Source organism: Empidonax traillii, unplaced genomic scaffold (genome assembly GCF_003031625.1).
Source record: "Empidonax traillii isolate 1590-97213 ecotype Southwest subspecies unplaced genomic scaffold, ASM303162v1 scaffold41:size1892772, whole genome shotgun sequence".
Taxonomy (NCBI): Eukaryota; Metazoa; Chordata; class Aves; order Passeriformes; family Tyrannidae; genus Empidonax; species Empidonax traillii.
In genome coordinates, this window is record NW_020955234.1 from 1,441,273 (window position 1) to 1,458,448 (window position 17,176).

General features: G+C 44.0%; 1 protein-coding gene across 2 annotated transcripts in view; it reads left to right on the top strand.

The window, feature by feature from the left end:
- Positions 1-17,176, top strand: part of SPRED2 (sprouty related EVH1 domain containing 2) — a 61,280-nt gene that overhangs the window by 10,511 nt on the left and 33,593 nt on the right. The window contains exon 1 of one of the 2 annotated variants that reach the window (XM_027878418.1): positions 15,578-15,902. The exons of the other annotated variant lie outside the window; for it this stretch is intronic. Coding sequence (XP_027734219.1) covers positions 15,886-15,902 — 17 coding nt within the window. The 5' untranslated portion in view covers positions 15,578-15,885. Of the gene's footprint in view, positions 1-15,577; positions 15,903-17,176 lie in introns of those variants that run through there. 2 annotated transcript variants of the gene reach the window in all.

A 17,176-nucleotide genomic window follows, 5' to 3' on the forward strand; every position in this document is an offset into this window, starting at 1 on the left:
TAGGAGAGGGGCAGGCTGGTGGGGAGATGAGCTGGAGGCTTACGGAGAGCATGATCTCACAAATGCAATGAGGAAGTTCTAGAAATACCCTTTGTAAACACTGCATCCTGCAGGAAGAACCTTAAAGCCCAAATAAACCATTTCCCCTTGTGCCTATGTATACATAAACTCCACTGGTTTGGAAGATCTTATCAGGTCAGTGATGTGCCTTTTTACAGTGGTTCCTAAAACAAGTTGTATGATAAATGTCAGCCCTTTTTTTTTGTTTGTTTTTTGAGAAGTTCCTCAGGTTTGTTTGTTAGTCATTAAAGCCTTGCCCTTCCTCAGAAGTCCTAAACCTTCCCAGGTCAGTCTGTCTGGATAAGTGACCATTTTTGGTTAAAATCCTTCCAAATGCAGAGTTGTGCGGATGGGCAGAATCAGGAGGAAGGTGGGGGATTTTATCCGTTCGACTTGATGTTTACATGGGGGAGGATGCTCTTCCCCCACCTAAAAGTTAGGATTTTAAGTATGTGGTATGTGCAGAAATGATTAAGAGACAGCACATAAATGGGAGCAAGAAATATACTTATTTTGATGACTTGGATGGAACTCCAAAAGAATTTGTTGGTCCTGGGATTGCATTGTTTGTCTTTGCATGATGCCAGGCTGGATGATCTTAAAATATATGTGCAGTGATGTTTTTACCCAGCTCCTCTCCTGTGCTTGAACACTAAAAATCTTCTTGCTTGTCTCCAAGATTTATTATTGGATCCCAAAAATGCTCATGTACCCGGGGGCCAAGATCTAGCCAGGGTCTCCCAGTTTTGGGGTGTGGAGATAGCGGTTGGTGTTCCTGTTGACCTCAGCTGTGCTGATCCTCCTCTGGCGAGCGGTCGAGGAGCCCTTTAAAATCACAACCTGTGAATGAATAAAATTATGGCTTAACAAAGTCTGCCACCAGCCATTCATTTGGTTTGGTTCTGCATGCACGCCTTTAAACAAGATTCCTGAAATAAATTTCCAAGGCATGCAGAAAATCAACCACCACCCCCCCGCTTTATTCCAAACCCCTCTAAGCAACAAAAAAGCCCCGTCTGAGGTGTTTTTATCTTGAATACAAGGGTTTGGATGTGGACAACTGAGATTCCACAGTGCCTAGTGCCTCTGCATTCATGTACTCTATATTTTCCTGTTCAGGAAGGCTCTAAGTGAACTGTAAACTGGGTTAATTTGTTGATAAAATTCACTGTTCTGTACAAAAGTCATGAAAAAATACATCCAGCAGCTTTGTTGCTGGTGGGGGTGTTTTGGTGGTTGGGTTTTTTTTTTTTTCCTCCTTCCCTTTGCTATATCTGTAAGGAAGCGTGGGCTACCTTTATCAGAGTATTGGTGGAATAGCTTCCCCAACCTTTCATAAGGTCAAATAAAAAAACAAACAGCCCTCCTTATGGGAAGGAAGGGATGGGGAAAGAAGGGTGTTTGTGTACACTTTCCCATTCATGTTTTAAAAAGAAAATATATAAACTTCTGGAGTCGGTGCCATGAATCTCATGCAATTGTAAGGGGTTGAGAGTTGGAAGCCTAATTTGCTTTCTCAGTGCTGACTTAGAAGAAAACCAAAGGGGAATAGCAGTGAGCAGGAGAGCACTTAGTGCTTTGGGTTTGCCTGTCTTGGCCAAATGCTCTCCATGTTCTGCAGTGATTAAAGCAATAAAAACACAAGGTGCTTTTCTGAATCAGTTCTCATTGGATTACAGGTGTATCTAATGTTTCTGTGTTGATTTTGGGGTATGATGATACAGGGGAAAATATGTCCTTTGTTTCAGCATTTAAATTTCAATACTAGACTGTTTCCCTCTTCTGCTTATTCTCTGCTGCAGGAATGGGAAGAAGAATTTTTCATAAGACCATTTACCGGGCTGTGGTTCTACATGAGTCTGGTACCTTCCTGAAAATACTCAACTGCAAGTAGCACTTGCCTGTACATGTTTCAAGGAAGGGGTTGCTCTGATTTCTTGAGGTATAAATGGTAGAGGTGGGACTAAAAATGAGCATCCCTAGTTGGACCTTCTCCCGCTGATCACCTGCTTTGGATCACAGGTAGTGAGCCCTGGCTGTACCTACTCATGGTATGGATATCTAAAGCAGTGGAGTGCTGCCTTTGTCCAGTATTAAAGCAACCCCTGCCCTGTAAGCAAGGGTGGGAAAACCCAGCTGCTTTGGGAGAGGCATCTGGATCTGTTGTCTCTGACCAGTCGTCTGAGGAGCAGTTGGAGACAATATATAACATATGCTGTTTGTTGTGATTAATGCTATAAAGGGCTCACTATTGGACTTCCAGGGATCTAGCTGAAAGCTGCTGCTGGTGGTTGTAGGGAACATGCCTGTGCCTGGAAGAGGTTGTCTCTTCAGATGGTCAGCATTAACTGGCCTTCAGCTGAGAACTGAGCTTCAAAGATCCTTCACATCCTCTCGTCTTTTTATGAAAGGGACAGTCCAAATCTTAGCATGTATTAAAAAATGCTTGGTAAATAACTACCAACATTACTTTTGAGCGTGCCTAGCACTAGATTTTTTTTTCTGCAGTGTATGTTAAAGTAAACATCCCTGCATGTAGTGAGAGCAGTGGGGAGAGAAGGCAAGGATAGGATGGCAGAGAAATTTATCTTAATTGGTTATAGGTCAGCAGAAAACCCACATTTTTTGTACTGGTTCATTCCAGGTTATGGTTTTATTAACTGCCACGATGTGAATAGGGGCCAGTTGGGTCATCCCTTGCTACGGGGAGCACAGGAAGACGGTGACTGGATTTTTCTCAGACCAGGAGAAGTGAATCTTCTTCCTGTCTGCAGATGGTGCCTTCCAGTGTCAGATGTGATGAATCTTCATTGGCTCATCATTCAGAGGTGCATTCCTTACCAGATACAGAGCACCTGGCCTTTTTCTTGCCTGTTAAGCCTTATCATGTCTTCCTTTCTGGATTCTGCAGGGTGCAGATGCCCAGCAGTGTGTTAGTTGGCTTCTGCCTCAACTGCTAATTCAAGCCTGGATGCCTTGGGTTCATCCTCATCGCTTTACCTGCGTGATATCACCCAGATGCACAATAGTAGTGCATCTTTAGGTGACTCCAGAGGTACAACATCACCAGTTTTGTGCATTTCCGTGGCAGTGTTGAGTTGCTGTGATGTTCCCAAAGGAAAGGCAACTCTGCTTTGTGGCGGGGAGCAGAAAGTCACACTGAACCCCTGTTTACAGAATGGTTCAAGAGAGAGGGTTGCTTGGGGTTTTTGCAAGTTCTTGAATTAAAGAAAGCTCTCAAAAATACCCAACCGCTCTTTTAAGCTCCCGTTTCCTTAGGTGGATGGAATAAACGTTCATCCCCTTTCCTCTACTTCTGCATATGACTTTTGTCAGCGAGAAACTTCTGCTGGTCCCTGAGCTGCTGAGTAAAACCGGCTCCTCATGGCAGAAAAGGGGAAACTCCTTGAGAGAGCACTCTCCAGCATCGAAATGCCCCGCATAAAAGCACGTTTGTACACTTTGTTACGCGAAGGAATTCCTGGCTGTACCCAGCCTTAAGTAAATAGCCAGGGAGAGGCAAGTGAAGCATGACGGATGGCTGCGGTTGGCAAGGAGGGACGTGCAGCGTGGAAGTCCACAGTGCAGAGCAAACAATGCAGGGAGCAGTGCTGTGTTTCACAGAAGTGGTGTTGTGTTAGGAGAAAACTGTCTGGTGCCTAAAGCTCTGCCCGAGATCTCTTGCAACAAGTACAGAAAATGCAGAAAAGTTTGTTGGGGTTTGGTTTTGTTTTGTTGTTTTGTTTTTTTTTTTTTAATCCAGAGGTGAATTTTCCTGTTATGTCGTGCTTTTCGAGACAGTTGAAAGCTGTAAGTCTTCATCAATGAAAGGAAGTAACCCACTAGGGTGTTTTGCTGATTTGATGTTCAGCTTCAAATTCTGGACAGCAGGACACTTGGAAAGTTTATGATCTTTTTCCCAAGGATGTATTATATAAGGTCCAGGAAAAGTCCTATCTGTAGATTGCCAGAGATGTCCTTACAGCTCCCTAAGTTGGTGACATAGCAGAGTAGGGTTTTTCCTTGCATGGCTTCAGTGGAATCATCCTCGGTTGAGCACCTGTTTCAGGCATCTCTTGCTGCATCATTCTCAAAGGGGATTTAGAAACTCCTTTGACAGCAAAGGTAAATTTTTAAAACCCAGAGAAAATGCGCAACTGGACAGAGGGGAAAGTGTGGCTCATCAGAAGGTGCTGCATTGCAGGGAACATGAATGAGTTTCTTCACTTAATTGAATAAAGAAAAGTTGAAAGGATTGTGCTTGTTCACAGCTTGTACATGTTCTTGCTGTTTGATGTTTAACTTATTCTGAAAACTTAAATATGACCTTTATAAACTTCTAAAGACCTTAAATATGGGGAAGGAAATACCTAAAAGGCTAAAACCCAGTCCTTCTATTCATTTTATTTTGGAATGTTTTAATTTTTAACTACAGGAAGTTTCTTTTGTGACACTGTAGCTTCGTCATTCATGATCTAATTACAATGTTAAATACACTAACCTCTTCTGTGCTTCAGAAAGATACTTGCTTCTGTGTGTGGTAACTTCCCTCTGCAGAATGGCCTTGGTTTTGTCAAGAGTGCCTTGTTGGGGTAGCTCCAAGGCTTGTACAGGTTTGTAAAGCACAGCAGACTTGGCTTGTGTTGTCCGTGGTTGTGCCTCTAGTTTTGTCAACACTTTTTAGCTCTCCTCTGCATTATGGATCGTGCGTATATTGGTCTGCTTGTGTCACGGAGCAGGACTGTGGCAGAGTGGATTTTCATTTTATTTTCATTTCTTTAGCTCGGCACTGTGCTGAACGTGTTACTCCTTTTGGCTCAAATTAAACCTTGTCCCCACCCCATAATGCACTCCCACCCTTGGACTTCCACTACACGAGGCATGAGAGACATGCACATGAGCAGACCATAGGTTGGCACAAAGTTTCAATTAACTATTAAGTGTTTTAGCCTGGGATGTGATCTAATTAAGCATGAAGAGCGTGCTTGCCCCAGGTGAATAGAAAGCCTGCCCGAACAAGCACTGTGGCACCGAGCAAGAATTACTCCCTATCAAAGGAAAAACTGAATTTTATCCCTACAAATCTCAGTGGGATATGGAGCACTTTCAGCAGCCCATGGATGCAGATTATTGCCTTGCCAGCTGTTAGCAGGTTGAAGTTAATAAAACCAGCTCTTTGGAAACGGTGTGAGCACCGCTATGCTCAGTAGAGCCATCCTTGCCCATTTCTCAGCAGCGTTTCAGGAAAGCAAGTGAGGAGCCACATGGAACTTGCAGTGCTTGGTAGAGGGTCACAGGGAAGTCCCAAGCCCTCTCCAGGAGTGGGATTTTTGAAATAGTCCCTGTACCATACTCCATCCTGGCAACAGCTGGTCGTTATAGGCGTGATGGGCATCTGGGGTCCCTGGCACCAGAGCCCAGCCTTCCCCTTACTACCTTGGTTGGCAGGAGAGTCCACAGTCTGTAAGTGCCATTAAGATTTTTGAAGCTGCTTGACTTTATTATTAGTTTTTATTTTATTTCTGGTGTTATTGGCGTTCTAGTACCCATGGACCTCCAACACTGGTGGATTTACTGAATAAGGCAGAAAACACCCCAGCCAGGGCTGTGGAAAGCCAAGAAACCGTGAGATGCTATAGAAGAAGAAATATTCAATACTTTAAGTGTCAGCTGCCTTACAACTGTCCTGGACCCAAAGTGTTCTGTCACCAGGGGTGCCAAAGCTTGAAAACCTGCTTTGGACAAGGCAGCCAGCATTTTAGTTTGCTTTTGTCTTACTTCATGCTATTTTTATGTGCTTTGAAGACAGGGACTTGAAGAGCTAGTCTGTGACTTCTGAAAGTATCTCTTGGGTATTGGCAGATGAGAGATGTATCTCTTGGGGATTGGCTCTCACCTGATGATCTACCTGAATGGCAGGAGTTAAAGTTTGATATTTTTGTGGAAGTACTGCCCAGGTATTTTTGGCAACTCATTCCTTCATCTTCGTCTAGAGCAAAGAAGAGGTGAAGCCGGATTATCTGGGTGTCATTTCAAGGTTGAAATGACATTTCTGCGTGGCATTTCAGAGTGCAAAGCTTAGAGAGCCTTGGTGAGCATTGTATACAGGTCCACCTCAAATACTTAATCGGCAAGAGAGGCATAAACTCTAACAGTCTTGATAGTGATTTCCTAGAAGCTGGTGCTCAAGGGCTCTGTCTCTGTGTTATTATTATTATTCCAATTTCTGCTTGTAACTGACGTGAGATGTTTAATTACCAATACCAGTAGTTAATACGAGGAGCTACAAGGCGGTGTAGAACATTTGGTCTCATAAAGCCCTGGTACATTAGGACACACGAGAGACAAAACCAAAAGATAGCAAAGGCAACAGGTGGTCTGTTGAATGTGCAGCAGCTCATTAGAGGATTTTAATGGAAGGTATCACGTGGAAAGGGAATGTGAATTGGCAAAAGGCAGGTACTCACTACTGACCGTAGTGTCATAGTTCTACTTGATACAAAACCAGAAGACACGTGGCTTGGTATATTCTGTGTCAAACAAAAATTAAATGCTTAATATGCAATCTAATATGTAGATACTTATATATTTGTACAAATGTTCCACAAAGTAAACATACAAATAGTATCTACATCTTCGTTCCAGTTGGGGTAGAGGTCAGATCCAAGTGAAAAGCTGATTGTACTTGTCTTTTTTTAATGTAGATCATTTCCCCCCTGATAGTTAACTAACATCCGCTAACTAACGTGGAAATTTAATTATATTCCCTAAACTACAAATGCCCTAGTTCAAAGGGATCACTTTCAGTGGACAAAAATAATTCAACTATAAATGGTACTAAAGAGTGAAGTGAAGAGGACATATTAGGAGAATAAATACTTAAACCTTTCTTTCGGGTTAAGTTAAACTTATTTTCTGCATTGTTGGCTTTTCGTGCTCTGGGAATTCTGCAGGCAGATGTGAGCTTCATTCTGCTTTTAGGTTGGCACTCAGTGCATGTGTGTAGCATTGGCTTCTGTGGGAATTATCTAAATTTCTTTTAGGCTTTTGCAGGGAAAAGGTGGAGAATTTGCTTCAAAAAGATCCTGGGTGAAGACAAATGGATGTGGTGTCCCTGTCTCCTACACTCCCCACCTCCTTTAACAGCAGGAGACCCCTGGGCAGTGCTGTGCCTCAGCCTGACTCACTGGAGATAACTTAGGTATAAGACATGAGTGGCAAAACCCTTCATTTCCAAGCAGTACTACCTTAGTATTATTAGAGTAAATATACCAAAATACATATCTGGAGGGAGCACCCAGTCCTCTGGCTGTGGGGGGGGAAATGCAACAGCAAAATAACTTGATTTATTGGCGTCACGGACAGAACACCGTCCATGCAACAACTTGTAATGATTTTAGATGAGGTGAAAACTGAATAACAATGCTGGTTAGGGAGGCAGCGGGTCTGTAATGTGCAGGATGGCCTCCCCATCCAACAGCTCTGGGGACCTGGGTGAGGAAACTCTGTGCAGCTGCTTTTGTATAGAGAATAGTGTGACCTGCAGATGGAGGCTTTTGCTGGTATCTTAAGCTTCAGAAAAACAAATATTCCCTCAAAATAACATAAAAAAAATAAACTTCCACTTCTTCCTGTTTTTATAGTTCGTTATTTCCTCAGTGTCATGGTTTTGTCTCCAGTACTGTAGATTGTTAATCTTTAGAGGATCAGGACCTTCACAGAAGTATTTCCTGTACATGTTTATCTGTCTTTTCAACAAATTAGTATCTACTTGTTCTCTTCTGAATTTTCCTGCAAATAATAGGAAACCCTCCCCTCAGTAATAAGGCTTTTTTTGCTAGAAAAAATATCTTGATGAATCACTGCCAGGGGTTAAAGTACCTTTTCTATGACATAGTTGATGGCATCCTTTAGGACATCTGCAAGTAGCACCAAATTGCAGAGGTCACTGTCTTCATGTTGGTTTTGGCGAAGCATTGTTTCAGCTAGACTTCATTTACTTGGTTTTGAGTGCATCTGGAGGTCTCCTGTCCAAGTGTGAGCTGGACTCCTGGAAGGGGAATGCCGCTGCATCTGGGCTTTCTCTTGAGACCGCAGATTTCCACCTAATTTATTAGCAAGGTTGAGTGTTAGTCAACAGAGAAGTGCCCATTTTCTACACCCAGCTCTTGTGTTGCCTTGTCATAATGGGATGGAGGCAGTCTTTTCAGCCACTACACTACTAACTTTTGTTGCTGTTAGCTTATCTCAGCACAGTTTTTAAATATATGCGTTAAATGTGCGCATGTAAATGTATTCCTCCTAAAACGTGCGTGCGCCTGTGTGTTGGATGAGGACCGAACTCCCAAATCCTCCATGGACTCGTTACAGCCCAGGCACATCTGGACAGGGTGAAGACAGGAGAAGATTTCTCCCATCTCAAAAACTATAGTATGCATCATACATGTACTTCCAAGGGAGAGCACTGGGTTTGGATGAGTAACTGGCTTTCCCCCTCAGCTTTCTATTTCGATTGGAGCTGTCATCATCTGACTCCGTCACTGAATCCATTGGAGCTGGACCAGTAACTCACTGCTCGTTCTGGCCCTGCCTCAGATTTCTGTGTTGGGATGCACTGGATTGCATTGATATCTCAGAACATCTTCACAGCCTTGGCCTGGTAGCTTCCAGGGCTGTCCCTGCAGTGGAGGAAGCACAGTTTGGGCACCAGCCTCCTCGTGGTGCTAACATTAATAAAAGGCATCCCTGGATGAAGGAGCATCCTGCTGGTCTTTACCCCACCGTGCAGATTAATACTGGAGATAGCACTTGATCTGCCTCAGAGAGTCTTGGATGAGGGGGTTTATTTGACAGGTTTTTTTCAGACATCTTGTCAACTTGTGATTTCCCATCATGGTGAGAACTGTTTAGCAGAGCTTGTATTCATCTTGCTTTTGGGCAGTGCGTGCATATGTCTCTCCCTTAGGAGACCGAAAAGCTGCAAAGCCATCACTCTTTTCTCTGAACATGAATTTCTAGTGCAAAATAAGGCCTTGCAGGGCAGTCTTGACATGTCAGTCTTTCACTACTGTCTTTTCTGGGAGCCAAAACATCACAGTGGAGTGCTGGGCGTGGAGCTGCCCTCCCTTTGCACGAATGCAGCAGCGACCCATCTCAAGACCAAGGCTCTTCCTTGCTATAATTTCTCTTTCTGCAAAATTAGTGGAAGTAGTGGCAGAGGCAGGCAAAGCCTAAGCGAGGAAGTCAAACTTAAAACTGGATCAAACTGCCTTGAGGAAAAAGAAAACCAAGTTTGTATAATGGGGCATCAAAGGGTGAGCGTGCATCTCCTGTCAATTTTGTGACCTTGGTAAACAGAAATTAAAACCATAGTTAAATCTGAGTTTAAGGGGAGAAGAAAAAAAAAGGAAGCCATTTTGGATTGAGATAAACACTTGTGGTTTCATTATCATGTGCTGAACATGCATGGATTGGTTGTAACAGAGCTTGAGACAACAAAAATCCAGTGAAAAGTTAGGAAAAAAAAATCAGGGTGTGTCTTCTTCTTCCCTTGTAGATATTACTGTAATAATTTGTTGGAATTGGGCAATTATGGTATAGATGGGGCTTTACACAAAGAGAAAAGGTAAATGCTTTCTTCTCACAGATCTTCCACAAGGAGATAATGTTACTTTTCTTCGGTATTCATTTTTTTTATCATTTTAAACAATATTGTGGCCCAATAAATGAGTTGATTTGCATAAGCTCTTGCTTAGCAGGTTTTTTGGCCTTATGGGGGGCATTGATGTTATGGTATTCCAGGAGATTTGAGATGGCAGCTCCCAGCTGATCCTGAGTGCACCAAAAACCCTGATGGGTACAGGATGAGAAGCTCCTTCACCATCTTTGGTGCTACAAGGAAAGACCCTGGGAGGCTTCAGCCTCCTTCAGGTGCCGGAGGACTCCAGCTGTCACTATACTGAACCTTTTTGGAAGGAACTGGTGTGAGAACACGAATATGCAGCATGTTGAATAGCTCATCCTCACCTGCCAGAGTGAGAATACAGGATGACCCCAAGGTGATCCCCCTGGACTGAGTTCTCTGCAAGCAGAACGCCTCTTGCCAGTGATATGACCAGCAGGCGCTTTGCACCATCACATCTTTTAGCATTTAGATCGCAGGAAATGCGAGCTGTTAAATGCATGTGACGCTGTTGTGACCGGGCAAAGGACGGTGGTAGGAGGAGAGAGGCGCAGTCACGCAACTGCCAGCATCTTGAGGAAGCGCTTGTTTGTTTGTCCTTTTTTTTTTTTTTTCTTTTTTTTTTTTTCCGAAGCCCTCCGGCTTTCCAAGGGAAGCGACGGTGGAGATGTAAACAGGAAGGCTGGCTGCAGGGAGAACAAAGTAGAGGTTAGGAGAAGCACACAGTTGGCCAGAGGAAACCAAAGGCATTGGTGCTGCCTGCTAGAGGACTTAATAAAATCACAGAGCTAGGAAATAGAATCGTGGAACCGTAGAATGGTTTTGAGTGGCAAGGAACCTTAAAGCTTAACCTAGTTCCAAAGTCCCTCCCATGGGCAGGGACACCTTCCACTAGACCAGATTGCTCAAAGTCCCATCCACCGTGACCTTGGACACCTTCAGGTATGGGGCATCCACATCTTCTCTTGGCAACGTGTGCCAGTGCCTCACCACCCTCTTGAGTAAGAATTTATTCGTAATGTCTAATCTAAACCTGCCCTCATTCATCTTTAAACCCGTTCCCCCTTGTCTTATCGCTGCATGCCCTTGTAAAAAGTAGTTAATGCTGAATGTCCTGATCCAGGGCAGGCATGGTGAAGCTTGCAGTGCTCCATACAGGAGGGGAAGCCTGCCCGGTGTTGTTTTCTGTGCTCTGACGGAAGCAGACTGAGAGGATCACTCTCATGTATGAGCAGTAATTCCCACGCTACTAGAAATGAAAGTAGAATCATAAGCGTTAACCATCATCCTTTAAGTCCAAAAAGTAGCAGATCGTTCCCAAGAGCACTGGAAAGAGCTGGACAAGGTACATCTTAAGAGCAAGATAATGTTTTGCTAACACTGACAGGAGAAGCAGAGTGATCCTGGAAATTTAAGCTGGTTAGCTCAAGTCAGGCCCCAGCAAAACTGGCTGACAGGAGGTGCAGTCAGCATCAGATTGAGAGGAGTATAAGCTTGGAGCTGGTCAACATGGTTCTGTGGGAGTTTTCAGTGAATTTAGAAATGTAGGTGGATAAAGGTTATTGTATCGTGGTGCTTTCTTCTTCGTCTGCTTTTGCAGGTGCTTCTGGTGTGGAGTATGGAGTCCTGGTATGGGGGCTTTGCAAAAGAAATAACCAGCCCTCAAAGAGCATAAAGATGATTGGAAATCTAGAAGGAAGAAACTGGAGAAGACAAGAAACTGGATATATGTTGTCTAGGATGTGCATAATTAGTCTGAGAATACTTGCATGGTAAAAAAGAAAAGGAGAAAGCAAAGATGCAGTGGTTAAAAGATTCCCACGTGAAGTACTTCGACTTTGAGCTAAGTATTAAAGTGCAGAAACAGGGAGGAGGAAGGCCTTGCTATTTCAGGTTTTTTTAATCAGTTTTCTATCAGGAAAATGAAAGTTTGCAGCGTGCCCTGCGTTGATTGAGTCCATGTCACACAAGTAAAGCAAAGTACAGGGTTAGATTTCCTGGAGTATATTACAGCTGTTTGTCCAGGTATCAATTAGGAGCCATGGAGGAAGGGTTTAATTAGAAGCAAAGCACATGAGGCTTTTCCGGCGCAGAGGAGCTCGATGCATGTCATTTGTGTAACCTCTTTTCTGGTCATAGATGTTTATTTGGAGTCGAGTAAGACACTCTGAGCGCTCTCCTTTGATCTCTCCGCAGGAAAATTAAATCCATATGGCCTCCACCCGGAGCCTCTCTGCATCCTGGCTGGAAATACCATCTATGCTGGGGTCATTTTTTTGGTGTCATCCATATGTACAAAGGTCCATTCATCCGTGAGAGTGACGTGGAAAATAGAGAAAACATGGATAATGATATGTAGGGAGGAACATTTCAGTGCTCCCAGAATGTTCAGCAGCCCCAAGCACATCATCAAGTGTTTGAGTCCTTCCTGAGGATCTACTTTTGTGCCCTTTCCCCTATTTTTGCCATACATCCTGCTCTTCCCTACAACACAATTCTTAATGAACGCTGTATTCAAGACAGCTTTGTGGGCAACAAGGACAGCATGAGTGCAGTGGGTGCCTCTGAAGTGCTAGGCATAAAGCTACACCGACCCTGTCTATAAAATCTTTTGTTTGGGTTTGTTGTTTGTTTGTTTGGGGGGGTGTTGTTTTGTTTTGTTGTGGTGTTTTAGTTAAAAATGGAGAAAAGCGACATTCTTTACCTCTCACAAGGCACAGTAAGCAATGTGTAGGCAATATTCTGTAGATAATCTTGAGTGCTACACCTGAGATAGGTTCCCTGGTGTTCCCAGATGATGAGGCGTGACAAGTTTGTGTCCCCCATACAGACCTGGGGCTGCAGGTACTCAAAAGCCTTACGCTGCTTATGTGCTGAATTATGTACTGAAACATCCTTTTGCCGGGTTCACAAGCTGTCAGGCTTGGTCCCGTGCACCATGTTAAATGTTGTGCTGCAGAAGGTCAGCCCATTAGCTTGACTGGCATTAACAAGGTGGCTAGATTTCTTTCTCCTCACCACAAGTAATCCAGCAGCCTCAGTGAAAACGGGCTCCTCTCCCTCCGACCACAGTCTCAGCTCTTTGAACCGTGCTTGCTAGTTGGCAGGTGGGCAGCAAAAGGCAGATCCACCGCCTTGTTGGCTCTCCAGCTGCAGTGTTTGCTTTGGATTTCTAATAGCAAAACCCCGTAGCAGTGTGCACCTCGCTGGGAAACGGGGGAAATGTTTGCGTGTTGGCACAGCCCCTCGCCAGTCCAAGGTAGGAGTCGCAGGAAGGCTTTAGAGGATATTTCACTGTAGCACTGAGCTAGTGGGGATGGGTGTGCAATCTACTGGACGTGCTAATATTTGAAGGGGAAAATAATGATTATTATTATAATAATAATTTAAGGAAAAAGTGCAGCAGCACTGCCAACACTGGAGCTGAGGTTTGCTAACTTAGACTTAAGGTTAAAGAACATGTGCAAAGGTTAAAGAACATGAGAACCCAACCAGTGATTTGGTTAATGCTGATCTGGTGACTTGCTACCTACTTCCTTTCGGAGAAAACCCTTGGGAGCAGGGCTTGAAGCCACCTGAATGAAGTGGGCGTTCTTCTTCTTGACTGATGCAACAGCTTCTCAGTGTAGACAGGAGGTGAGGGCTTTATTTGCATCGCTGTGGATTGAGCACGCTGTAACATTTGTAACAGAGAGCTTTTCTCTGTCTTGCATTTTCACATGCAGAGTGTTTCTCCTGACCCTGGGCAGACCAGCAAACAGGCAGCTTTGCAGAGAATACCCAGGTCATGGATCAACCCAGCCCTGTGAGCTGAGAGCTGCCCCGTGGCAGCTGTGAGACGGTGTTCCCTGGTACCCTGGGATGACTTTTCCATGTGATGTGTAATCTTGGAATCATGTTTGTTATGCTGCTTCTCCATAAAAACCTTCTGATGGTCCTGAGTCTCTCCGTGTGCTGAGTCTTGAGTTTCTAGGAGGATCAGTGGCAGGATGGTCTGCGGAGCAGTAGAAAGGCGAGAAAACGGGGAGGCTTTGGGGAGATGTAACCACTCAGGATTATTGTTTCAAAAACATGATTACAACACAGCATATTCAGAGATAGTTTTGTCTTAACACAGGGAGGTTAATTTCATCTTCTGTCCCTTGGGAGAAAAGCTTTAGAAACTGGACTTGCAGCGAAAAGTGCCAGGCAGCTTTTTTTCATTTTTTTCTGGCTGATGTTACCTTGGAGTTGTGTGCTGAGTTCCTGCTGGAGACAGCTGAGAACAGAGCTGATGGCTGCTGCTTCAAGCATTGGATGGTAGAAGCAGGGCTGCTGTAGAGCCTGAAGAGGAATGTGAAGCAGCAAATTTTAGTAAGACTGGATAGGATTAGAAGTGGACTGGGGATGTGCAATTAAAACTGTAAAAAAAAAAAAAAAAACATTTTCTTAATTGCTTGCATAGCATGGTACTCTGACTAAAGAGCTACCCATCAGCTGAAAATGCACCACTACCAACACAGTACTCTTTACCCATTAAATTAAAGACCCTTTTATGTTCTATATTGAAATACAGTAAATGCAGCTGTCACTTGATACCACTATAACAAACTTAACATGCTGCCTGGTGCCTTCAGCATGGCTTTGGAGTGTAGCTTGATTCCACTGTCATGAAAAAATCCAGCCAAGCTGCAAATAAGTGCCTGCAGCTACACCTGCACATGTGCTCGTGGAGTGCTGGAGATGAGCAGTGAATAAGTGCTGGTGACTCTGTATGTCATAGAATCATAAAATAGTTTGGAATGGAAGAGACCTTTAAAGGCCATCCAGCCCCCTCAGATGTCCTCAGCATCCTCTGTGCAGCCCAGTGTCTGTGCACTGAAGCTGGGTTCAAGCCTTGTTGGTCTCATGCTTAGCATTTCTGTGGTCCAAGGTTGAAGTTTTTTTAAGAGTGTGTGTGAGTTTAGGTTATTATGTCTCCAAAGTGGAGATGCACCTTTCCTAAAGGGTGTTTTCGGGTGCTCACCATTCTCCATCTTGGAAAAAAAGTAATTTCCGTGCCAAATCAGGGTTAAAACAGGTTGGATTTAAGGAAGGCAGAAGCAGCTGAGCCTGGAAACACTTAAGTTAGCTTTTTTCTCCCCGCCCAACTAATCATCAGCATAGATTAGTTCAGAAACTGGACAAGTATTTTTAGAAGCTGCTTTCAGAGCCCCAGTGTCACAATTTTTATTCTCGTCATCGGTGCCGAAGCAGCTCTTGAGCAACATTTCTGCTTTAATGAGAGGGTGTTTAGGGATGATCATATAACTTGGGGGGGGGACATACACAACACACTGGCTGAGCTCTGAGGAGCTCCAGCAGTTAGGAAAGTTTTTGAGGAGCAAGGCAGCGCTTTGAGACCAGCTGTCCAAAGGGAAACTCGTGTGTCGGGATGTTGGTGTGTTGGCACTTCAGTAGCGTGGGCTGCCTGCAAGGGTATGGTACACCAGGATCTGTAGGGTGATGCTTAGAAATACCAACTTGTTGCAAGCTTGAAGTATTTAAAATCCCATTAAAAATCCCATTAAAACTTGCCATGGAGGCAGATACCTTGGGAGGCTGAGTGCTTCCTCTAGGCCTGTTGAGTTGTTTGGACCCTTGGTCCCGGCGCTGCGTTAGCAGCTTTGGGGGAATTAAAGTGCTGACGGGTTTACCAGAGGATATGACACCTGCACTCAACTTTGGACCTGTTTGTAGTCCTGGGCGAGGGGGTGCCGCACCTCAGGGCAGCACGTTTGCCCCGTCAGCTGCTGCCGAACGCCCCCGTTACGGGTTTATGGGGGTTGTATCATAATCATTTTATTTTTTTTCCAGCCTATAACCGGGGTGGGGAAGCGAGGATCTTTGGTCGATGCGGGCGCTTGTGCTCTCCGAGCCGGGAGGATATTGCGAATGAGTAATGGCCCGGCTGGGGCTGTAATGTGCAGAATACCTCTGGGATGACTCACCCGGTACAATGCAGCACATCCCTCAAGGAGACTGAATCACGCATGGGGGGAAGCCGCTTCCTCGCCCGGCAGCAGCCAGCTGGGACACTGGGACGTGGGGTAGCCAGTGCCACGGGAGGCTGGCGGTGGCAATGATGGTAAAAGGGAGCAAAGAGGGTGTAAAATGTAGAGGGAATGGCATCCCCCAGCAGGTAAGTGTATGCTCTGCCTGTGGATATAGTTTAGTATTCTTTTTTCTCTTGGGTTTTTTTTGCCTCCGCCTTCCCCCATCTGCCCCCACAGCCCTTCTGAATGTTGTCTAAATCAGCATATGATTTATCAGTGAATATGTAAGACTTCTTCTGTGAAACACTGCCTTTCATTTTTGGTTACATATCTTTTTCTTTTTCTTTTTTTTTTTTTTTCCAGAAGTAATGGTTTAGCATTCGCCCTCTCTTAGATACTGAGAGGAAAATAGATGCTCCCTGGGAAGCTGCTTCCCTTGATGTCCCTCTCCATGGACACTTGACAAAGTAGGAGATTTAAAGAGAGGTGGAAGGCAAAATCAATGTGCATGCCGGTTTTGATGTAGCTAAGAATGTATTTTCTTTTTTTTAAAGTTCATTTATCTGGCAGAAGATAAAAACCCTTTAGCTTTAGACCACAGTTATCCTGCTTACTCCCTCACCCCTCCTCTGATACAGATTCAGCTGGAATTGAGTCACAGAATTTTTTTTTTTTTTTTATATTTGCAAAATATTGTCTACCCTTTGTAGTTGTAACATACATGTCATGGAGGATGTTTACAGAGGGATAAATAAAGTAGTCTCCACTGATCAAAATGGAGGATAGTGGGGGGAAAGTCAATTGCTTTGGGTGAGCAATGCTGGATTTTTTTCTTTCCTTTGTAAACTTTGAGTTTCAGAAACACTGTGTGGATGTTGGTGTGGATTCATAATTATTTTTATGGAATACGGTTGCTCTGCTTGTTAGGTAACATAGGATAGCACTAACAGTGTTTAAGGTCAGTATACATTAGGAAGAAAATTAGGGTAGAACTTGGTTGTGGCTTTTTTTGAGGTGGGGATGGGAATCAATTCAGGATGCAGATCTTATGGATCTACCTGTTTGGCTGGCTAAACTTTTATGTGATTTTTGCTTATCTTACACGTGATATAAAACAAATACCATCTGTCATGCAACAACAACTTCCGTTCTCATTACACTCAATGATAGTACTAATTAGCTTCCTTGTAATCTGTTAATATTTCATACTCTTGCACAAAAATAGGAGGACTTGAGCATGCAACTCTTGCCAGTACTGCATAAGCTGCAGGCTAAATTATTCAAATGTATTGTGTTATTGAACAGATTTTTGTTTTGTTTTGCTGTCCCTTGTAACTTTTCAAGACATGCCACCATATGCAGCTGTAACCATTTATTGCAAAATTGACCCATTCAACAAATTCAAAGAAATTTTTTTGTT